Source organism: Abramis brama (genome assembly GCF_963993115.1).
Source record: "Abramis brama genome assembly, chromosome: 25".
NCBI classification, from domain to species: domain Eukaryota; kingdom Metazoa; phylum Chordata; class Actinopteri; order Cypriniformes; family Leuciscidae; genus Abramis; species Abramis brama.
The window spans coordinates 18705359-18731446 of NC_139987.1; the positions used below are offsets into that span (position 1 = coordinate 18705359).

The 26088-nt window shown below is 37.2% G+C and overlaps 1 protein-coding gene across 1 annotated transcript in view; it reads left to right on the plus strand.

Moving 5' to 3' along the window:
- Positions 1-7863: 7863 nt before the first annotated feature.
- The window catches only part of rtn4rl1a (reticulon 4 receptor-like 1a), a 121229-nt gene continuing 103004 nt past the window's right edge, over positions 7864-26088 (plus strand). The window contains exon 1 of the mRNA XM_084103869.1: positions 7864-8403. Within this exon, the coding sequence (XP_083959995.1) occupies positions 8391-8403 (13 nt within the window). The 5' untranslated portion in view covers positions 7864-8390. The remainder of the gene's footprint in view (positions 8404-26088) is intronic.

Sequence of the window (26088 nt, forward strand, 5' to 3'; positions counted from 1 at the left end):
AAGCTATTTTTAATAGTTTTAGATTATAACACTGGTACTTTTTATAATAATAAAAAAATAGCAGGAAGTATGCACTGAGAAGTAGGCCTACAATTGTAAACATACACTGAAATGTAGAGAACACCAAAAGCAATAACATCACAGATATACAACTAGGCCTATTATAACCACAGCCATCTTTCCGAGAGCGAGATTGACACTACCTTAGTAACCTTAGTGTGTGTGTGTATGTGTGTGCTTGTATGAGGGTGACTGTCTCAAGCTGAATGCATAATTCAGGTGGACCATCCACAGTGATGATGAGGAAGAACAGGCAGGTCAACACATACTGAAACATGAGAGGAAAGTAATACAGCAGAAGGCATATTTTTCCAGTCTGATAGGCCAAGTTTGTCCGTGTGTGCTGACTTACGTGTCATGAAATTTTGATGTCTGACAATATTGTTTAAGGGTAAAATGGACTGGATGACTGGAAGTGGGAGAGGAAATTGCTTAATAGAAGGCCTGGTGCCGCACACTTTCTTTAGTGTGAAATAACAAGCCTTTCCACTCTCTTTCTCCTGTTCTGATTGGAACATTGTCGGATTAAATCATGACACGTTGATGAAAGGTTCCACACTGCCAAGCCTTTCATGACAGACAAACATAAATATATACAGCAAGCACTGACTGTAATTTTACCATTCTTTGACCTCCAGACTCCTAAATCCTAGCCCCTAAGTTTCTGAAATCTACCAAGAATACATACAGTATAACATAAGAAATACATTTAAATGCATTTGCTAAGTTGCACATCATGCTGACCTTTATTTCAAACGAGACGCCAAAACAAAAAGCTGATTAACGGTTTAGTTATGCAGCGAGATGTGCTTATGACTAAAGTGTTTTCTGTTTTTTCATACTTAATGATGTGGCGTTCCCCTCTGGTAGCATTCAAAGTTCAGTATAGAGAGAAACTCTACGTCCCGAGAGTCACGAAAACCAATGTCGTCAGCATTCTGCTCCATCTCCCTGTATATTCATTATCCCTCTTTTCCTGGCAATTAGGCCTGATCTCTCACCTCTTCCCACTTCCACACCATCTTTTCATCCGATGTGAGAACTCTCACGCCTTCATCATGTGTCAGGGCTTTTGCGCGGCTGCAATATGAAAGAAGGAAGCTGATGTGGTGTTTACAAATGTGGCCATATGACTATCTATCTATCTATCTATCTCACTGTGTGTTTTACATTGTTCAGTCTATCCATCTATGAGTTAGTCAGTCAATCCATCTATCTATCAATCAGTCTCTCTCACAGGGATAATCTGTTTACATGGCACAGACATATCTGTTGGGCGGTGTGTAAACTTGGCACAGCTGAGCGGGACTCCCACAGACCGCACAACACATGACATGCACTGCAGCTAAAAGTGCAGCAGTCGTTGAAGTTCACAGAGTGACTCATATTTTTCCTCAGAAAGGAGGGATTGTATCATTTGGCAAGGAGAGTGAAAGCAAGAGCCCATCTGTTGAAAAGGTCGAGATCTGAGCTTCAGACTTGGATGTTAGGAAGCTAGAGTACAAAGCGTTCATTACAAGGCAGAAGCTTGTGGAATGGTCAATGAAAGGTCACCAAAAGGTCAAAAGCCCATCAAGCTGATCTCTTCTCCGCCAGAACTGGAAGTCACATACAGAGCACAGAGTGCGATACTAAAAACTGATTTAAAGTTCACAACAACCTTAATATATTTTCTTTTCTAATTAGTTGTAGTAGTTAAGAAAGTAATTAATGCTGCCTTCCCGTGTTATCGGAAATTTCCAACTTCCCACTTCTGAAGTTGTGATTACGAGCTTGTTGCATTCAATTGCTTTGTTGTCAGAAAGAACAGGAATCATAGAGGACACCAGAGGACATCATTTATAAAACATGCGTACGCACAGATTTGAACTTAGATTTAGCGTGCGCTAAAATCCACGCCAACGTTCAACGTAAAAACAACCTAAAAACGGCCTTTGACATAGAAAAGTGATTGGCGTCACATCATAGTCAAAGCAGACGTGTGCACTTTTCCTTGTGGACGTTGACTGGTGCTCTTTTATGTTAATGATATTAATTAGTAGTTTTCAAGACGGAGATCTGAAACCATTTAGCGTCATGTAGGACGGTTTCTACAAACATTTTATAAATGAGGCCCTAGGTTTTTTTCTGCCTATTGGGAAACTCTTAAAACCAAAATGATATTTAGCATCCCATTCATTGACAACCATAATAACATTCACCGTGCTATCTATCTAGACCGCTATTGCTGACGATTCTGGAATTTCGTTCAAGCAAAAGCTATTTTTGCTGTGTATAAACCATACATATGGTTATTCACATTTGTAAATATCCACTACTTTAACGACAAGACAACGCAATGTAGCTGTTGTGGAAAAAACTAATAAAAGAATACCAGTCACAGCAGCAATCGTTCTCCCCTCCACCATGTTTAAAGTTTATGGACTGCCCAACTCAGGAGCTTGGGTATCAAAATGATCCCCAAGCTTCCAGTGGTAAATATGACTTGAGAGGCCAATTTTTAACTAGGAAACTCGTATTTACGATAAAGGTAGCATAAGTAACCATGTAGCAATCACCCAGAATACCTAGCACCACTCCCATTTTCTTTAGAAGATGTTAAAAGTTTATAAGTAGGCTATAAAACTGTGTCATCAAACATTATGCACACTGGCCAATGCTTTTACCAATGATGTTCATGCTGTGCCAAAATCGGTAACAATTCCTCAAAAGCTCCATAATACAGTGAACATGAAAGTGAGCACATTCATGGAGTCTGAATCCAAACCTTGCGCCTCTAGAGTCCAAACCTAATTCTTCTTTATGTATAATGAGGACCAGTGAGACTAACTTTTAAGAGTAAATAACATTAGTGGTTTTGTTCCCAATACATTTAGCATGACATGATAAAAACTCAAAGACTGCGCTCATCTCAGTGCTCACAAGACACAAATCTTTGAAATGTAATTTGTGGGAAATGGTTCGGTCTGTGCTGTGTTTAAACTGACAGTAAGGAATGAAAGGTTGTGTGAGAGAGATTTCATTGAGTTTAAAACCAGCTATAGTGGATGAATGGGAGAACTACTCTACCTTACATGTTTATTGCCTTATAAAGCTATACAACCCTTTTTTTGATATTTTATATTCTACAGATAGAGGACAGAGTATTATTATTATTATTATTTTTTTTTTTTAATTAATGTTTTTTTTTTTTTATTAAATTTTGAAAATGTACTTCATACTTATTTTTTAAAATTACATTTAATTCACTTTTTAAATACAATAAAAACTAAATTAGCTGAATTAAATTAAATTTATTTTTTTTATTATTTATTTATTTGTTTGTTTATTTATTAAAATTTTCTGAAAATATGAGCGGTGCTTCTTCATGCAAAAGGTGTTTCCTTACTGTTCAAAGTTCAAATTCAAAGTCTCTGATATTCTGGTCACCTAAAAAGTGTAATACCTAGGTTTATGGATTTATTGAAATCCTTAACCCTAAGTATTAGCAATATTAATAGGGCAACCAAACTAAACAACCAAATAAATAACAAATGAAGTGCTTTTAAATTCAGATGGTAAACTCAACAAGGCTCCAAGGTTTTCAAAACAAGTGAAGGTAAAGGCTGGACTCGGAAAGAAAATCAACATCTGACGTCCCTACTGAGTTCACAGTTCTTAGTGCCCTGGTGTGTGACCAGTTTCTAAATGGCTTTATCAGCACTATAAAACACTAATGTGTGTGTTGCTGCACCTCTTAGAGACAAACAATATTGTGTGTCAGTTGACCAGGTTCCTCTGGGAGATGACTCCTCCTCTCACGCAATGTTGTTTTGTCTTTCTACTCATGCATGTCTCATGCTTGCTTGTAATTCAAGTGTCTATTTTCCAATTAGGTATGATAAATTACCTTGAACAAATGTACTAAAACAAAATTTAAAGGGTTAGTTCAGTCAAAAATGAAAATTCTGTAATTAATTACTCACCGTCATGTTGTTCCAAACCTGTGAAATGGTGATCCGGCTCACCATTGGCCAGCTCCTGCTTCAGCATCACACGCATGTGTCGTGGTGCTCACATGACCAGCGTCGGCCAATGGTGAGCCGGCGTTCTGACGTAGAACTTGGAAGTGCTGTACTGTATTTACAACGTAAACGGCGTAGGAAACTGACACAGACGAGAAGAAATTGTTGAATAAAGTTGTTATTTTTTTTACGCAGAAAAAGTATTCTCGTCGCTTCATAAAATTAAGGTTGAACCACTGTAGTCACATGGACTATTTTAACAATATCTTGTGGCATCATGAGAGGGTATGTCATAGAGGCAAGGTATGTGCCATCTAGGTGGTTACAGCAAAGGGGACTACAAACCAAGATGGCCACCTGGTCTTGGACTACAGTTACCAGGCTCCTCAGTGGTGGGGACACAGCTGTTGTGAGTGAAGGAGAAAAGCTGTTAATGAGACTGGCTGTTTTTTGTTAGAGAGCATAAAGAGAAGTCGGAAGACTGTTTTGGTTAAAAACGTTTTGAGTTGATTATTAAAAAGAAACTAGTGACTTGATCTCTGCCAGGACTCGATTTGTGAAGCAACCCACACTTTGGTGATACCCTACCTCTCACGATGCCACAGTCTTTACTACTTTTCTGGGCCTTAAAGGTGGTAATTTAATTGCTGTCTATGGAGGAGTCAGAGAGCTCTCCGATATCATCAAAAAAATTTGAGTTCCCAAGATGAACGAAGGGTAAACTAATCCTTTAACCAGTCTGTCATCATTTACTCATTCACATGTAATTCCAAACCGCAGTTCCATCCACTGAACACAAAAGTTGAAATTCTCAGAAAACCCTGCCTGCTTTTTCAATATAATGAAAGTAAATGGGGACAAGGAATGTCAAGCTCCAAACTGATTAAAAATCTCAATAAAGGCACTCTAAAAATGTTCCATACGACATATGTTTTACTCTTCAAGTTTTCTAGTTCAAGTGCTTCACAAAAACCTTAAAATGTCTTGAATTTAGTGCAATCTTTACCACAACACTTTAGCCCGGCTGTGGTGAGATTTGCATTAACAAGCACCACTCATATTTTCAGAAAATGTAAAAAATAATAAAAACATAAATAATAATAATAATAATAAATGTAACTTAGCTAAAAAAAAAATTTGCATTTAAATAATTAATTAATTTAAGAAAATAAATATAAAGTATATTTTAAATTTTGAAAAGTTTATTCATTTCTAAAAATAATAATCTGTCCTCTATACCTGTAGAATATACAAGACCAAGAAAAGTGGTTATATAATTTCATAATTGCAATAAACATTACAAGAGTAGTTCTCCCATCTCCCATTCTTCCAACTCTTTTGCACAACCTCTCATTCCTTACTGTCAGTTTAAATAGTAACCAATTAAATGTATTTCTATGTACAATGTGATTAAACTACAGCCTCACTTTTCAGTCCACTGAAGATAAACCCAAACGGAGAAAGGAAGACACCACTGGGGAGGTAGAACAATTTATATTTATCAGTGTCCATCCTATACCGGGTCCCCAGAGGGAGAGGGAGGTGGGCATTATCCTCTTTACTCTGGATTAAAGCGGCCTTGTGATTGACCCTACTACTTTCTAGACTGTGTGGTTCCTGATGTGATAGGTGCTCCAGCATTTGTGTCAGATGATGCTGGATAGGGACATTAACCCCCCTTGCCCTACACAGAGACATACAGGACACAGGGACATTAACACTCTCACCTTACACAGAGATTTACGGCTTTTTACTCGGGCTGCTTGGCTCAGCAAAGAAGGACCAGTGGTGCTGTCATGGCAGATTTATTGGGTAGGCTTACAGCCAGACAAATGAATCCTAAACAAAACAATAAAATATATGAATTATCCATTCATCCATATTTACCATTATTAATTAGATATTAATCATATAATAAATATATCTTTCAGTCTGTCTATCAAAAATCAATGGTTGTAAACAATCTGATTGAACCCACTAATGCATGACATTATCACGATCAGACACTCAAATACTGTATGTTTCATAAAATGTAAGGCTCTTCTAAAGATTAGCCTATCACAATAAAAATAATGTCCCTCAACACTCATGATAGTTATTCAATCTTCTTAAGACTTCATCTTGGAAAACAAGAGCTCTTAAAATAGGGAAAGTTAGCTCCTCCTATCTTTCCGTCTACAGAGGCAAAGTGAGAACAGACAGGTTGCCTAGTTTCATCCACAAGACACGACACAGGCTTTGAGACGAACGAACACACATTAGATTTCCTCACAGCTGCAGGTCTGACTGGGAAAAAGAAAGCAGGATGGAAACATGTTTAGGATTAAAGTGAGATGGCTCGTCTTTCCTTTGCTCCTAACCTCTAGTAATGAGTCAATTCGCGAATCGGTTCTTTTGAACAGTCTGTTTTGAAGAACGGTTCAAAAGAAAGAATTCCGTGATTCTTAATGTTTAAGTTACCCGTGTGTCCTATAACAGGCTTTAAAACGTTTCAAGAAAGCTATATGTGGGCACACATTATGCTTTTCTTTTAAGTTTGATCAATTAGGGTGTTTATTGTAATTAAATGTCACACAGTTCATTTGTTTCTTGCAGCCATCATTCCGCTCAAATAGCTACTAAAATCCATTTTAAAAGTTTTGCATTTTTTAATAAAATGCTATTTAATGATATTAAAATCAACTCTTATTCATACTGATAAAACTTTAACGTAATTAATTCATAAACAAATTTCCAGTATGCCGACAAATCCCAAAGAAACGGTTCTAAGTGAGGTGACGAATCAGGTCCTCCCTCGAAATCGGGTCTCCATTAGGACCCAAAGAGTTCCTATTGGCTCAAATTGCTTTTAATAGGTACTCTCTTTAGCGCATGATTACAATTCTTAAAAAATCATGTTATGATAAATATAATGACCATTAATGTCCGTATTAGTTAGCTTAGCATAGCATAGCATACAGATACCCGAAATAGCCTAATAGCTGTATACACGCATTTTCACTTGTTAAACATTGATTACATGTTAAATAAAGTGTTAAATGTCCAAATATTTCAGTTATAAAAAGAATGTAATGATGTTCAATTATTCACTTATAGGCTATTATTTTTATTATTAATTAGGCTAATTAACAGTTTATCAAGTGAAAGAAGGGTTCAAATTGTGTTTTTTTTAATGCGAGTATAACCTATACATATTTTAAAATTATTATTGTACGTATATATTTGTAACACTTTATTTTACAGTGTCCTTGTTACATAATGTCACATGTTCTTACCATAGCAATAACAGTAAATTATACATAATTACATGCAACTAACCCTCAACCAAACCCTAATCCTACCCTAACCCTAAAGTAAGTAGGCCTACATGTAGTTAATTAATATTACCCAGTACTTAGATAAATAATTACACTGTAACACAGACACCTTAAAATAAATAAAATGTAACCCTTTATTTTAAGGTGTTATTGTTACAGCGTAATTATACATGTAAGTAGCTTACTGAATAATATTAATTAACAACATATACTTACTATAGGGTTAGGATTTGGTTGAGGGTTAGTTGCATGTAATATGCATAATTTACTGTTATTAGGCTACTATGGTAAGTACATGTAACAAGGACACTGTTTTGTTATGACACTGCAGAACCGCTATGATTCAGTTTAATTTGTGAGCTGTTCATTGAACTGATTCATTAAAAAGATTCGATTCAAAAGAATGGTTCCTTCCCAAATCGGGCATCGCAGATCCCCTCCCCGACACCTTCCTCCAGTAGTGCTCCAGCTTTCCGACTCCTGAGGAGAGAGACACTCACCGGCGACTGGCGTCCGTTAACCACCAGAGCATCTCTGGCATCCAAACGCTGTCACTTAAACAGAACAGTAATTTGACTTATCGTTAAAGTGGTATACGGCACCACAACGCTGTTTTCCCGTCACACCGACTGATATTGTACAACTTTAAATGCTGTTGTTATGGCTATCTGAAAGGTTTTAGAGGCAGTTATAAGTGCTAAACTGATGCTTACATGAAACATTTTTGGCTACGATCTCTTGGAGTCATCTCTCTTTAAAAAAAAATAAAAAAAATCTCGGGATTTCTGTGAGACTTCCATGTCGGCGATGTTGTTTTCCATCTTAATCGATACCTGAGACCAGGGGTCAAGAGTTAAGAATTTGTATTTGGTGCGGATCGCCTCACGTTTGAAGATCATTAAAACAGATCAAACTTTTATCACATATGACACGGATTATTAAAGATGAGACGCTTATTTTGACTATCACAGTGGGATAAAGTACAGCGCATCATCACCGCACCTTCAGGATGTTCCGGCGAGGTAAGATCAACATTTTAGATTATATAATTGCGTTTTTGGTGCATTTCAAGCAGATGCGTGATGCTGAAAGTAGGTTACATTTCTATTCATTGCGCGCGTGACTCTTGCACGCGCGTCCGAGTTTATTTATCAGAAACTCTTGACGAGGTTTTAACCAGGTTAGTTTCAGATTTGTCTGGCTCTTTATGCTTTGGACTGTGCGCTGATGAAATATTAATACACAGCACGTAATATTATTATTAAAAATAGACAAGCGATGCCGCACTGCAGCTGACAACTACTAGAGCTTAGGCTACTTATTTCACGCGCTTAAAGGCAGGGTAGGTAGGACTATAAAAAAAAAAAAAGATCCAAATTTGTTAAAACTTTCTATATATATCAATACATAATTAAAATGTAAGTACTCTGAAAAAAAGAGTATAAAAATCAAGTGACTCTAGACCGTTTAATCTGTATTAAACACAGCTCATTATTTCGATTCGGGACGAATCAAAGGATTGGCTTAGGCGACTGTCACTCTCTCTCGCAACCATGGCAACAACCCTTTTGCCACGGGATCTGCCCACTTGCGCGCGGCCGCGCGCACGTTTGATTTGAGGAATTCGAGAGGCACTGAACCTAGGAATAGCAAAACAATGGCAGAGAAAGAGCAATCAAAATTCACATTACCGGCATGCAGTTAGTGAAGGCAAACAAGGCAAAAAAAAGAAGACAGTACAAGAAAAGGTAATGAACAAAAAGTCTTTGGATAAACAAAGAAATAAAACGCGTGTCAATATCAGCGTAGCTTTCCAGCGACCACCCCGTCCTCAGCCTCTACTTCCTCGGACCCTAGTTGCACGCCACGGCCTCTTGCACGACCTCCTCTGCTTCGCCCTAAAATTATTTTTATTTTACAAAAGGACATTTTACAAACCTACATTTTGCGCATGTGCTCCTGCATGCACTTTTCCAGTCACAACACAGCAATCAAAGGAGGACGCGCTGAAAACTGTAATGCTGTTCTCTTCCTTCGAATGTTTGAGTTGCAGAGGAATTTGTGACTGTTTCAGCTGTTCAACCACATCAAAGTTTCGTAATTAGTAAGTCCGTGCTTTTTCTCTTTTTGTTCTTATGTGCTGAAGGGCTGCTGTGCCTTGGTGAAACGGTGTTTGTACGTGAAGAGCTCTTTTCCAAAACGCCATAAACCTAAAAAGCTGCCTCAAAGAACCAGCAAAAGTAATGATTATGAATGTGTAAAATATTGCAATAAGACATTTTAATTGTTTATTAATTTCTGTGTCGGCTGCAAAGATGAAGTTGACGATATTTGACTCGCGATCTTCGCAGTAGGCTAGTGAACGCATGCACCGGAGAAATGCACATTTAGGCTACATAGTTTTATTTTGTTTTGGATGGTTTTGTTTAGAACCAGATTTCTGTAAATATATTCCACATTTTTTAGGCCTGTGAGGCGAGGCTACGGTTCGGTTCACGATGATATAATCTCCAGTTCAAGCACCTTATGTTGTGATTGATAGCCTATATTTACTTTATGTATTTAATGCAGGAATGAAAATATTAATGAATTAATGAAAAAAAAAAATATTAAAATTAAGATACAATTAATACAAAACGAAATTCGTTTTAAAGAAAGGCTTTGTGCTTTCTGTTTTGAGGTCTCTGTTAAAGTTTGAAAGTCTCAGTGCAGCTTTCAGAGCGCTCGCGTCCATAATGGAGAACTGTCAAGTAATATTGTTTTTTCCTCATAAATGCAAACACGAAAAATAAAAGACAAAAACTTTTTTAAAAAGACAAACCATAAATTTAGAAAAAAAAAAAAAAAAGATGGATTTATAGCGTTTTGGGGGAAAAATGAATGGATTTATACCGTTTTGAAAATGTTAATTTTTTTTTACTTTGAATTGATCATCAACAATATTGTTGTTTGATTTAATAATCACTGTTGCAAGAAGTGCCTAGTTAAGTTTTTTTTTTTTTTTTTTTTTTTGTAAGTGGAAAAAGTAGGGGGTGCCACAGATTCTGTTTAGTTAGCTCCTTTATTGTTTTTTCTATAGCCTAGAATAATATAGGTCAAATGCAGCAAGTCAAAAGACCAACTGGACCTTCTTTGCCAGTTTGCTCACATTTCTTTGAAGGATGGCAAAAATATCGCCTGAATATCTATATCTAGATATTGGAAAAAAATATCGAGATATTCATTTTTGTCAATATCTCCCACCCCTACATGCAGAACACCATATATGTTATGAATCTTACACGAAATTCATCTTCATCACAATATAACTGATGGTAATGTAAAAAAGTGTATCAATGCAACCTGTTTTTAGCTTATATAACTAGCTCGTTAGCGAATCAAAAAATATATATTTTAAATTTACCAATATCAATATGCTAGCTTGATAGTGAGTACTAAAATACATCTTATTTGTTTATATTCATAAGCAATTAGCGTTAGATTTTTTTATTACATGTGATTCTGACATGATGTCACTACATGCACTGTGCTCCTTCCTCTCTGCTTGTCTCAGGTAAATAATGCGTCTTCAGCTCAGCGGTTGGAGTCGCGCGTTCATGTGTTTTGGGGGCGTGGCTTTGGAAGGAGCCCAGAAGGGAGGGGGTGGAGTGAATGGAAATAATGAACTGTCTTTAAAACAGTCCTGAGAGGTCTACAGACACTCGATTTTTATACTTTCTTTTTCAGAGTACTTACATTTTAATTATGTATTGATATGAACATAAAGTTTAAACAAATTTGAAAAAGAAGTTTTTTAGACCATTCCTACCTACCCTGCCTTTAACTAGTAGCCTAAACACACAGTTAGTGATATTTATTAGACTAGAGAGACGGTGCATGGCGACAGTCTCCCATGGGACCAGTGTTTGTGAACACTTATGCTGCCTCAGACACACACCAAGAAATGATAGATGCGTGTATTTGCTGTCTTGCTCAATATATGGTACACAAATTGTGGCATATGAACTGTGATTTAAACTACAGAATAATTCAAGAAACATCCAGGTCATGAAAATGAATGGATCAACCCTAGTGTGTCCACAGAGAGGTGCTGTTTTACCTTTAGTAGGCAGCCATGTATGTCACTCAAAATACATTTTTGCTGTGCTTTTAACTTTAGTAATTGTTGTTGTTGTTGTTGTAATTAGTAGTAGCTAATTACTTTGGATGCTCATTTGATTAATTTAGAGTGTTCTTGTGCTCTCACACACATAAACACAAACACAAACAGACTTCTGAAGCTATATTCGGAAGAACCACTCATAAACAAATGGTAAAGTCAATCATATTTACTTTATATCACACCTAACCCCAACCCTTACATAAAACATGTTCCATTATTAGATCTAAAGCTAAAACTATTTGGCTGTTTATGGAAATTTCAGATTGCGATGACCAACTTGTATAGTCGTATTACTGTAGCCTATTTCAGACATTTTCAAACCGCTACCTTTACACACAGGCCTTTGAAGCTACATAAGCGAAGACCCCTGCAATAATTTTCATATTAAGATAATGATATTAATAATAGCATAGCCTACCTAAACGCAACCCTCACAGAAACCACACTCTCAGAAAATAAAGTACATAGCCTAATTGTAGCTTTAGGGGTACAATGACTTGTCACTGTGGCTGTACCCTCAAGGGTACAATATTGTACCTTAACCTTTAAAAGAAACGGTACGTATATGTACCTTTTAATGCTTTTTGACCCTCAAAAAGGAACATTTATGTACCTTGTGGTCCAATAATAAGCCCTATGGGGTACGTTAATGTAGATTGTACCTTGGGGGACAGAAATGGACTCCTACTGTACCCCTATTTCTGACAGTGCAGTTGATATACATAATTTGGCTTATTTATAAGTCTTTCAAATAACGAGAACCACTTAAGATGTCCTCACAAGTCAGTTTTTGACATATTTGTGAACACATTTTTTTTAAAAACTCATCCTTACCCACACACAAATCAATTTTAATTAAAATATCTTTCAATAACAGCTACGTTCATTTGCATATTTTATTTTTGTCAGCAGCTTTAAAGCTTGCTATTCTGCTATTATGTACGTGCCTAAAAAAACCCTTCTCCATCCAGTTATTTTTTCCTCTGAGGAGTGACAGTGGAGTCATAACACTTTTACTAATGCTCAGCCTGGAGCTTCAAACCAGCCTGCTCTGGGAACTGCTTCCTCATTTTCTTCTCATTACAAAAGAATGTGTGGGTTTGAGTTGAGGCAAGAGATGGGATGGAGAAAGAGAGAGGGGGGATTTGTTTGTGTGCTTAAATCATTCTGCATCAGCTGTGGCACTGAGCCCCTCCTCAACACAAACACACAATAACAGACAATAAAATGATAAGTAGTTATGACTGTTTATTGTTGCCATTCCTAGCAGTAGGGGTCTATGCTTACAGCCCCGGGGTACAGAAAAGGGTCTGGGATGCATAATAATATTGAGCAGCACAGATGTGTTTACAGGAAAGCTGCATGTCTTTGTCAAATAGACGGGTTTCTACTAGACTCTGGGTTGGTGACACACTATAGGTCAACAAAATTTAGTCTCAGATGCCATATGTGAATTTAGCATATTATATTTCGATATTTATGCATTTGGCAGACTCTGTCATCCAAAGAGGCTTTGTTCGAGGTATACTTGTTATTGGTTTGCGCTTTCCCTGCATGAACCCATGACCTTGGCATACTGTAACAGCTGAGTGAAATGCCAGACAGACAGACAAGTAGGTGGTCATATGTAGTTTGATCAATAGACAGACAGACAGACAGACTGATAGATAGAGAGAAATACTGACAGTTAGTCATATATGTATACAGATGAATGGATAGATGGACGGATGTACAGATAGATGGATGGATAGATACGTAGACAGTTTGGAGTTATATATGTACATGGATGGATGGATATCTAGACCAGATATATAGATAGATAGATGGATGGATAGATACGTAGACAGATAGTAGTTATATATGTACATGGATGGATGGATGAATATCTAGACCAGATAGATGGATGGATGGATAGATAGATAGATAGATAGATAGATAGATAGATAGATAGATAGATAGATAGATAGATAGACAGACAGACAGTTAGTAGTTATATATGTTAATGGATGGATGGATATCTAGACCAGATAGATAAATAGATGGATAGACAGACATAGATAGATAGATAGATAGATAGATAGATAGATAGATAGATAGATAGACAGTTAGTAGTTATATATGTTAATGGATGGATGGATATCTAGACCAGATAGATAGATAGATGGATAGACAGACATAGATAGATAGATAGATAGATAGATAGACTGACAGACTGATATCATAATGTACATTTATGAATGGATAAATTGATGGATGATGTATAGATATATAGACAGACAGACAGACAGACAGACAGGTATTGTCACAAAGATTTTATTTCCATAATGTGTTGAAACAAAATATATAACTAAAAACATGTAGGGTCTTGATTTTGTCTTTTAGGAATCAACTGGATCATCAGAAGTGACATTACGGGTGTGAGGCTGAAAAGTAAGAGTGCTTGGTAGTGATGAAAAGTTAAGACATTAAGGATCAGGTCAGGTAAATAGCTCCTTTAGGTAACAAGGGCACATTTTTTGCTTTTTACAGTGTGCTCTAAGGTTACCATGTACGAAAAACATAGCTTTTTATAAGCGACAAAAGTCTAAATTCACGCTTTCTTTCCCTAATGCTACTTGCAGCCTTCATCTCATCCCCACAGAACCGTAAGATGGAGATGTTAAGTGTAGACGAGATGATTCTGCGGGCCAAAAGACTCGCAGTTTTTTTTTTTTTTGGCAGGTGAGATTGTGGATTTGAAGCAGCAGGAGCCCACTGGCTGCTTGCTGTAATGAGCCTGTTTCTTTTTCTGGCCACTTCTGCGATACCCTATCTTAACCTCAGATTGCTCCAGGTCCTCTACAATATGGCACCTCCATTTCCATTATCCCTCCACCTGGGTGAGAGCCTCAGCCTCGGAGTAGAAGCAGCGCAGATTGAATTAAGGTTTGAAACACACAAAAATCTATTGGCTGAAGCGCAGGCAGGAAACAGGAGGCTACTTACCATACAAAGTGCTACTGGCTGGGCAGTGAGCCGGTGCAGCTCGTTGGCCCATTTTAATAGCTTGTTCAGTTGAAAGCTCGTTTAGTCAGAGATCTTACATGCAGCCAGAAAGAAATGATTCCACGTACACCCCCCACCTGTGGCGGAGAAAATCTCTCTCAAACCTACTCTTAATGATGATTCAGTGCAAGTGTGTGTGAAAACTGCACTCCTCACTCTATAATTTAGAAACATTTCTAGGTTTGTAGGTGTTTGTGGCCAGAGGCATGCATGCATGTGGCCAACCATTAGCATGTGGAAAGCACACTGTGTTCACTAAAATATCACTGTAAGTGACTGTTCAATTTGTAAGTGATTAAGAGACTCGAAATGATTGTACAACAGGTCTTAAAAAGAATATATATACAGCTGACAACGCGATCACAGCTGCAGAGCCTTGCGTGATCACAATTAACGACATATACTGGGATAAATTGATATGATAGCAATGTTATGCAGCATAAACAAATAACGTTTCGAACATCTGACCTATGCAGAACGTTAAAAAATTGATGTGAGTGATGTAATTGACTCTTAAAAGGGATAGTTCACCTAAAAATGAAAGGTGTGTCATAATTTACTCACCCTCATGTCGTTCCATACCCATACAACTTTTTCAGAATATCTTCTTTTGTCATCAATAGAAGAAAGAAATTAATACAGTTTTGGAAAGACATGAGGATGAGTAAATAATGACAAGATATTAATTGTTGGGTAAACTATCCCTTTAATATGATGGCTATCGGAATGGAAGCCCTGCTTTTTTCAGTTAAAAAGTAAATTGCCAGTTTAATTGTTTAGTTTAGAGTGTATATGCATATTAATTGGAACAGCCTAAAGAATAACTTTAACATAAACAAAATTTTGATACCAGTGTTGTCAGATTTTTAATTGCTGATTTGAAATATGCTACAATACCTACATATTATGTTATATTGTTTTTTTGATTTTATATATATATATATAAATTAATAATAATATTAATAATAATAATTATATTTACAGTACAACTATAGAATGATAATATAATATTTAATAATATTGCCACTCTTCATTCTAAATCACGTAGCACATGTATTTATTTAATTAAATCACAGCCTTTATAATCACAATTTTATATTTTGATTCATTGAGCAGTCCTAATATATAAAGTACAGACACACTATGTGTAAAACTGGCCTAATTGCACAGTTATGTGCTAAACACGCTCTTTTACTAACATTATACACTGAGTCATACACTAGAAATGTTGTTTAGAAAAGGGCAAAGCCACGAACTCATTTGTATATATGTCACATCTTCTTAAAAATGTTTTTATTCATCGCCGTTCGCCTCATCGCTGGGTAATCACCACAGTATGCTCATATTTAGCATTTGTAGAATCATAAAAATAGATCCCCGCCAAGTCTGACCCCTTTACTGTGTCACATGCAGATGATTAACCCAAACTCTCAGCAAACATTTGGCCCTCTCTTCTCTTTGGAGTGTTAATTAAATCTGAAGGGTAGGAAGGCGCGGTCATTAGCTGATGATAATTAGAAGTCGACGAGAGAAAAAGCAAACAATAATCTTTCGGCAGAGGTCTGCCATGTCACCGCCTATTGAGAGATTAATGATGTATTATCGGGAGAAGAGGGGAACCGTACGGCGAAAGGTCATCTGTGACGCGAGTTCCCTTTGGAAATGGGGAGGCATGATGCCGGGTTCTGTTTGTGCCTGTCAGCTTGCTGTCTCCCTGACCGGGTGAATGGTGTTTGTACAGCGGAGAAGAGTAGGCCTACTTCCTGCATACAATTTACATTTTATTAACTTGGGAGTCAAGTGAGATAGGGTTGATCGTAGAAAATTATCCACCTTGTCAAATGCACACAACTTCCGGGACCTTGCTAGACATCAAAGACATAAAGGTCAGAACAAGGAGGTCTATAATACCTGGAGAAAGCTATCTGTCGTCATTCCCATTCACCTCAGCTCAGCTCAGCTGGCGCAGGACCCTTGAAAGTGACCCCTAAAAAACAGAGTGGTCACAGGAAAAACAATATAATGAAACATTTGAGATTTTATAACTGAGTCACAGTAAGGATAGTTTCTGCTGCTGTCTCAAAAAAACATGTTTAAATTTGCAAGGCATACAAATGCACATTATAAAAAAAGGGCCGTCAATGGAGAAAGATGATTTCACCCTCATCTACAGTACCAGCAGGGTCTAATTGGGCCATGTTAACCAGCCAAACTCCAACTCCTTAGTTGGCATAGTGATTTATTTCCACTAGGGATGGCAAAGGTCTCGAGTTCATCTCTCTTTTATTGTCAGTGGATTGTCTAATTGTCTAATTTTAATGTCAGTGGATATCTGACAACACATTTTATTCTGACCATTTAGGGCTATAGATTCAAATTTCAGTGTTAAAGTTAATCTAGCAAACTTTGTTTTAAATATGGATATTTGTCTTACAAAAACACATTGCTTCGCTTCTGAAGGCATTTATTATTAACTCACTGGAGTCATATAAATTACTTTTATGATGGATGGATGTACTTTTTGGAGCTTCAAAAACTCGGGGACAATTCAATGCCATTACAAAGCTGGGAAGAGCCAGACTCTTATTTAATATAACTCCAATTGTGTTTGGCTGAAAGAAGAAAGTCATATACACCTAGGATGGATCCCAGTAAATTCTGGGATCATTTTTATTTTTGGGTGAACTATTCCTTTAAAGGGTAACTCAACCCCTGGTCAGAGCCTGACTCCACCCACTGGCAATATTTGAAAAATGCTGGAAAAGTGGGCAGATCCCAGCGGAGACAGAGGGGACTGCACAAGGGCAGACTTAAGAAATAAGAAACGCACCTGAGACCTGCGTTTCAATAGCGTGCGCGCTCTGTAGGCATGTTTACATTAGCAGAGAATGAGTTGCCATGAGAACGCAATGTTATTTTTTCATATTTCTTAAGTCTGTATGCCCATAAATGACGGAGTATTTTAAGTCTATTTTGCTGCTATGTGAAAAAATCCAGCAAAACGTGCCGACGCGATTGTCGACCCCAGAGGGTTAACTTTAGCCTAATAGGAAGGAACATAAATTGTGATTAAAAATATATGCTCACTAACATCAAGACGCCGCTGCGGTGGTGGAGTCCATGCAGGAGGAGCAGCGTTTGGCACTGCGTCGCTTTTCAGCGCGAGCTGTTTGGAGAAGCTAAATAACTATATAAATGCTATGCTAACTAGATGCTAATATACGCTATCCTGATCGTTCTCAATACTCGCAATTCCATCTCTTGACTCGCTACAGTGGTTTTGACGGAGGAACAAAATGTTTTTATACCAGGGGCTGAGCCTATGCCAAGGGCGTGGTGAGCTGGTGCCAGCTTACGTCACGCGGCACCACAACTTCCAATAGGAAAATTCAACTGCAGTAGCCACCGTTCAACCTGAAGAGGGCAGCACTCAGACATTTTTACACCATATATTGTAGAATTAAAACACTTTATACCCAAATGTCAAAAAATTTACTCGAATCAATGAACAGTAATAAAGCCCCAGTCTTACAAATCATTAACTAAAAAAAGTTGTTTTAGGGTTTAGTTACCCTTTAACATTCCGAGTTGTTCAGAACAGTGTTGTTATTGTAAACTAAAACTGAAGCTAAAACTAAAATGATAAAAACAAATTATTAAAAAAAAAAACATAAAAAATTATTTCAAATTTAAAATGTTGCCTTGGCAGCTAAATAAATTCATTTAGGTTTGGCTTTTATAATTTATGTTGTTTACAATGAATGCCATTATAATTTATGTTTGTTTTATATATATTTTTCATTCCTGTAGTGTTCTGAACACTGTAAAATTTGAAGGATTTGTTGTTGCGTGAGGGGAACTAAAATACACGTTTATGAAGTTTGTTTATAAGATGTCCTTTTTTAAACCGGTATTTTACATTAATTCTTAATGTAATATTAAAATGTGACTTTTCACAGATGCGACTTAAGTGTTTATTTTTTTCTCTCAACAATGCAATTTGGACCCAGTGCGACTTAGTCAAATGCACTTATTTTCCAGAAAATACGATACTAAAATCACTAAAATGAAAATAAATTAAAGCTAAATAGAAATATAAAAAAAAAATGACAAAAGCACATAAAATTATTAAAACTTAAAGCTGCAGTCCGTAGTTTTTCTGTTCGAAATCTGCATAAAATGTCAGTTATTCGCTGAATTATCAACTTTACGTGGGTTGTTCCTCGGCACGGCACAGCGCGGATGAATCCAATGTTTTGAGGAGAATGTGTGGCTGTCAGTCACCACGCCGGTGTGGATACTGTCATTCGGAATCACAGATTCTACTTTTTGGAATTATGACTAACATAAGAATTTTCACCGGAAAATGTCATCTGAACAAGTAACATCCACTTTTGTTCTGAACAACTAAGGAAAAAAAGTTTTGCAGTAAATCACGCTGATCAAATTTAATGATTGCTTATCATATCACATCAAACCGTGCAAATTATACTTTGTTCCCAAATTGTTAAAGGGGTCATATAATGGTACATGCACTTTTACAAGTTGATTGTACTGAAATGTGTGTTGGCAGTGCCTGTACACAACCATCATAAAATGATAAAAATCCATTTTAAAAAAGTTTTTTTTTAATCTTCTTATATGTTTTCCCCCATCTCAAATCAAGCTGTTCACAAAATCGACGCCCCTCCCACGATTGTTGATTGACAGCAGCGTTTCAACACAGACCCGTCCTCGCTCGTGAGCGAGCTGTCAATCATATTCCGCGCGGACTGGTGCGGTCATTGTAGATACGCTGGAGCACTGTCTATGAGCAGAATGGCGTCTAAGCGATTGTGGTGTTCTGTTCTTGGGTGTAATAAGGAACACAGCAGTCATTTTGATGTTCGTAAATCCGAACCGCTGAAGACGCAGTGGCTGAGTTTGTTTTTGAAGGGAATATTCCCCACGAACAACGTCAATACTTTCATGTTTGCGCGAATCATTTCACACACCAGACTGCTTTACAAACGAGGTCAATATAAAGCTGGTTTTGCTAAGAAGCTGCTCCTGAAAAAAGGATCGGTACCAACTATTCGTGTTCCTGCTGCACCTCCAGAAAAAGAAGTGAGTGTAACGTTTTATCAACCTTTATATTAATATTTATATTAATCGTTGCAAATTGCTTGCTGCACGCTTCACGATGAATGCGGCTGTTTACACTCAGGGTACATTACGGCATGTTTTCTATATACAATGTTCTCAGTCTAATTCATAATCCCACGTTTATAATGAACAACGCGTTATGGTTATTGTGTTATTGTGTTACGGTGTACGCACAGAACAGAGGGGTGGGGTGAGCAAAGCTCATTATCATTTAAAGACACATGCACTTAAATGGCGTGCTGAAAACAGAGCTGTTTTTGACCAGGTAAAATTAGTGTTTTCTTACAATACTAATGAGAATTTTTAATTAAAGTATATTACAAACTTTTAATTTAGACCCTAAAGAATCATATTAGCTTGTACAAAAATGGCATTATATGACCCCTTTAATGTTAACAACATCAGCATTGCGTGACTACATTTAATGCCCTTCCGATATTTATCCTTGTTTTCGCATGGATATTATTTTGGATAATTTTTAACCCCAAAAAGTTACGGACTGCAGCTTTAATTTAAAATTAAAATGAAAACTAAATTCAGAATATTAAAAATATTAACAAATACTATACAAGTAAATATAATAAATAAATCATGAATAAATTACTGTAAAAATACTAAAATAGCCCTGAAAGGATTTAGGGTGACAGCGCTCTTCAATTCTGTTAGCTATGCTTCTGCTTATCTCGTATGATTATGGCCACGTGACTTACATAATGAACATCGCTAGACCGTTTTGGTCGCTCTAGAATCTTTCCAGTTGCTTTAATGAAGGTGAGTTAAAATACAGAATGTTCTCATTTGAACTGCACCATCTAAAGTGAATACTTTCTCCACGAGGCTCTTGAATGATTTACTGCATTCAGAAAAGATGAGAGCTTTGCCTCGATCCAGACAGTTTAAAAATTGAGCGCTCATTATCAGAGTCTGTTAAAAGACAGAACAAGGACGTCGGGTCTGGCGGGTGTATTTCCCTCCCTCTTCCTCCAAGACGTATGTGTCTCAATTGAATGCATGAGAAAATACACACCTTGAACATCAAGAGCATCTGACAGGAGCCATTCAGATCTGTGATTCGACATGGCAGCCTTCACTTTCCTTGAGACATGACGGAAAGACGTGTTCAAACACATCTCGGGCTTCACATAAAATTAGCTTCTGGAAATAATGTGAGAGGACTTTCTTCGCTGCCATGTTGGCGGTTGGCGGTTAGCATGTCAGCAGTCGCTCTGAGTGTTGGCCATGTTTTATTTTGGGAGACGAGACGAAGAAAGGACCGTCCCTTTCCATGGCATCTTTTCCTATCTCGCTTGTCTTGTCAGGTCTATGCTGATATGGCCTGACACCGAGCTAACAGAGGCGGCTAACCATGGCAAAGCACACAGAGGTTAGAACTGCCTGTATTTTAGGGCATGCGTTCCCTTACCTCCCTTAGGCTGGGCAGTCTGTCAGGTAGTGTTCTGGGCACTTTTCCCCAGTGGAGCCTTAGGCATGTGCTAGTGCTGGTACCAGAGCTGGTGCTCAGCCAGAGGATCTCACCTGACAGCCGAATGATGAGGATGTATCTCACTATGATACTTCTTAACCCACCCACAAAGAAATATAGCACATTATGGTTGTTTACCTACACTGAATAACTTTGGTGTAGGATTTTTAAAATTTTGAAGTAGAAAGTCTGAAATAGTATTTTCTTGTAAAACATACTCCAATAATCTCCAATGTTTTATTTAGGCTGCAGAGTATTAACTTCCAAAGAATAATGACTTTTTGCCATCACAGGTTGCTTTTAAAGTGGCTAATTAATTTTTGTTATACTTTTTGTTTGCTTTTAATGCAATGGTTGAATATATACACCTCCGTTCACTTCCGTTCAAACTTTCTATTTATCAAACATTCCTGAAACAAATGTCAAGAATGCCACAAAAATGCTTCTGAAAGACACTGTGGCACTGAAGACTGGAGTAATGATGCTGAAAAAGCTTTGCCATCACAGGAATAAATTACCTTTTAAAATATTTTAAAATAGAGAATATTTCACATTATTGCAGTTTTTACTGAATTTCTGATCAAATAAATGTTCAATAAATGCTCTTAAAAAACTTCCAGAATGCAAAAACCTTTAAATGAAACAAGTTTGGAAACATTAGAATTTTTTGTTTTGTTTTTTTTATGTTGAAAGAAGTATCTGATGCTCACCAAGGCTGCATTTATTTAATCAAAAATAGTAATATTCACAGTAATTTCTAATTAAATGCCTGTTGAAAATTCAGCTTTGCCATCGCACAAATAAATTACATTTAAAAATATATTTAAATATAAAACAGTTCTTTTAATTTCTAATAATAATTTGCTATATTAACCATCCATGTCAGAGCAATGTGAATGAGCAATACACAGATAAGTGAGATAATAATAGCTGCTGTGCTATCTGTATCTCTCTCTCTCTCTCTCTCTCTCTCTCTCTCTCTCTCTCTCTCTCTCTCTCTCTCTCTCTCTCTCTCTCTCTCTCTCACACATACACACCCACCCACACAACCACAACACACCCACCCACCACATACCTATTTCTGAGTCACTTGACACAGTAGGACCATCCAACTTAACTCTGATACTGGGGTTGTCCGACAATCTGTCCTGTTTGAATGCATGCTATTTTTAAGAGCCATTTTATGTCTTAAAGCATTAGTAGGACTTGATGTGCAGGATGCCAGATTGCATACATAGGTGTGCACCATTTTGAAACATCCTGCCTCTAATCCTTAAAATGATTTACTGTTATATCATAGTTTTGAAAAACAGTTCTTTACTTTCCAGATGAAAACAGTGAGAAATACTTGTTTATACTTTCAGGTTGGAGTTTTCATTTTGTGCGAAATTTCATGCTGTTTTATGTTTTCTTCCCCGTTGAGCTAGTCTGTCAGAGAGAAGCTCACAGACTAAAGCCGCTGCAGAGAAGAAAGGCAGGAGGAATGTGTTGTTAGGTAAACAGGTATCAGCCATTTCAGGCCTTGCTCTGTTGATGTGGAGAGCATCCTTGTAGAGGGAGATACCTGGATAGAGTGAGAGAAGGTGAAAGAGAAAGAAAGAATCTCATAAAGTCTGAACCAGGTGGCCTTGACCACAATTAAATCTTTTGACATGCTGGTTTGCTCACATTTTCTTATAGGAAATTCAAATACCAGTGACAAAATATCATAAGGTATAACAAGCCTCCATTGAATATTCATAGACTTGAGCAGGTTACTGTGTTTGCAGCAAACTGATGTGATCATTGTCGTAGTGAGCACATGATGTGAGGCTCGTGAGCAATGCTGTGTTGCCAGAGAGGCTGGTGGAGATTGATACTGCGGCACCTAGATTAGTCCATCTGAAAGAGTTCTCACTAGCAGATAGAATCTACCAAGTGCTGATGTTTATAAATGGGATACAGAGATAGAGCGAGAGTCGAGAGTAGTGCCTTCCCTGTAGATAAAGATGTAAAGCTTTGTCTTAGATACCAAGAGCAATGAGGTGGTGGAACACAAGTGTGTGTGTTTGTGTGTGTATGACTTATTGCATGTCACTGTTACAGCACTCTAGGGGAAAGTGAGGCAGAGGCTGCTGGGAAGGCCTTGGGGACGGCTGGTGCAAATGTCAAACCAGAAACATGCAATTCTGAACTAGATAGATGTAGCATAACAACTGCAATGATCTCCAGAATGAGAAGTGCATCAATGCTTAGTATCATAGAGACACTAGTGGTGGGTTTTTTGAATCATTCTTTTGAATCAGTTCACCAAAATGATTCATTCATTGTCACTGATCAATTCAGTGAATCATTCTGCAGAATACATGCTTTTGGTTGTCACTCAATTGATTCAGTTGGTCCAACCAATAAAAAGCAGCTTCACATCCCACACTAAAATGTTACATGCCATGTGTGGTCACACTTACTATTGTTTGGCTAAATTTTGTGGGATTAATAGATAAAATTATTCTCTCTCTTAAAATATGTCAACGCACTTGGCACACTTTTTATTGTCTGTTTTTCCCCATTAAATATTTTATTAATCATCATAAATTAGGTATCATTTAATTGCTTAAACACTCAAATATCATCCTGTGAAAATCATTTTGAAATCGGACTGCATTACCATGAACATGGTAATTTAAAACCTTTTAGTTGGCTCCTCCACTTAGTGGGAGGTCTCATGTTTTAAATTTTACAAAATGTACTGCTCTATTTAATAATCTAATCTTTTTCTAATCTTGACAAAACATATAGTTGGAAAGGTCTGAGACTCAAGCTTCCATATATTTGGCCACTGTTTTGTGATATTGTAACAGAAGAGTATTCATCTGTGATAGGAATATGGGTGTGAACACTGATTTGTTAATGTACAAACCATCATTAAGAAACACATAAATAGCAACCTGACCTCACAAGAAAACGTCACTATTTTACGAGGTGAAGATTTTGTACGAATTTGTAAAGTAATTTACAAAGAAATGTAGGCTACAAATTGTACAAAAATATATGAATGAGATGTCCAGATGCCACAAATTTGCCAAGACATAGTTATATTCTGAACAGAGACATATGGAAAGAGGAAGAGGGAGAGGGATTGTTCAGTTGTAGATTGCTGCTTTTCCCTTACTCCCTCGAGACCTGGGGATTCAGCGGAGCCTGGCCCCTGAAGATGCTAGAAAGAGAAAAACTGCTGTTAACTAAACTCAGACATCTCTACATAGATCCAGGCTGTACTGGAGGAGGGTAACATATACATTGTTTGTCTGGAGGAGAGAGAAAACACAACTTTAAGCTTATAAAACTAAGCTATGGTAAAGCCTATAGTAGTTAGCTCACATGGGTATAACTGGTGTTGTTTAGCTTGTCAGGAACATCTCAAAAACCATAAACCAAACTGGCAAAGCTTGTCAGACTGGTCTGTATGCTGGTTTTAGGGTTTTTACAGCTGCGGCAGGGAGAACACCTAGCTAAACACCATTTTAACTAGGCTAGGAGTCTAGCTAGCTAGATGATTTTAAACAAGTTAAGGCCATCAAACCCCCAAAGTTTAAATGTTTTCTAGCAACAGGCTTCCTCCCCTTTAACATCTTTCCTCTCTCTACTCTCCTTTAAAGTTTTGAAACGGCCAGAAATAAATGTAAAACAGAACCATGTTATGCTAATATTGCTAATGGGTGCTAACATTACAGAATGAGGCAACAAAAACACAGTTAGGGCACAAAACAAAGGGATATTTTGAGACTTTGTTGTAGTAGACTCAATGTAATCATAAAAGAAATGCGAATTTTCACTAGCTATAGTGAAAAAAAGCTTTATAGAAGCAAATAAAAGATCCCTCAGGCTATTGATATGAGTACTAAGGCCCTTATGAAACATGGCTGTTTCTTGGTAACTCTGATGGGCACAGCAGCACAATATAACCTTGTTAAGCTCTCTACTGATAAAATAAAACTTTAATATTTTGGTAATAAAATTTATGAGAAGGAAAAAAAACTAATAACATGTAAGTGCAGAACTTGTGTTGCCTGCGTCGCTGTGGAAATGAGAGACTGTTAAAGGGACCCAGGAGACCATGTGTCCTCTCGAACACTCTCTGACCTTGCTATCGATTCCCATGGCTTTGCCTGCCCTTCCTTTGCTGTCAGCGTAATTTTATAGCCCTTTAATGACCACCCCACCATCATCACTATGGTTAGCTGACATTCCAAACACAAAAAATTTGGGATTGAGTATGTTTCAGACAGTATTCATACACCAGATGTTTGCAGTGGCACTACTACACAGCACAATATATCATTGCTCAGGGTAGGAAGCGATGTATAAACAGAGTGGTCTTTGCAGACAAGCATTGGACAACACAGCACTTCATTGATTTTATGCTTTTGTAGTATCTAAATGCGATTATTGACATTATTCTGCTGCTTTGTTATTAATGTATTGGGTGCGTTTTATTTAATGTATTTTTAATGTGGTCTTGTTTATTGATTGAGACGTTTGTGCTATTGATCAGGTTTGACTTGTTTGTAGTGCTTTACGCTGCAAGCTTCAGCTTTCTCCACTTTCCTGAGTTTTTTCATAGTCTTGTCCACTGCCTCTGCATGTCTCTCACTCTCTCTTTCTCTCTTTTCCTGTTGAATTATTAAAGCATGTTTTGATTGCCAGAATTGGCAGTGATGGACGAAGTACACAAATCAAGTAGCCTACTTGAGTAAAAGTACAGATACTCTATTAAAATATTACTCCAATAAAAGTATTCATTTCCAATTTTACTCGAGTAAAAGTAATGTACTTAAGTATTAAAAGTAAAAAGTACTGATAGATGAATGTTCATTTTGTAATTTTCTATAC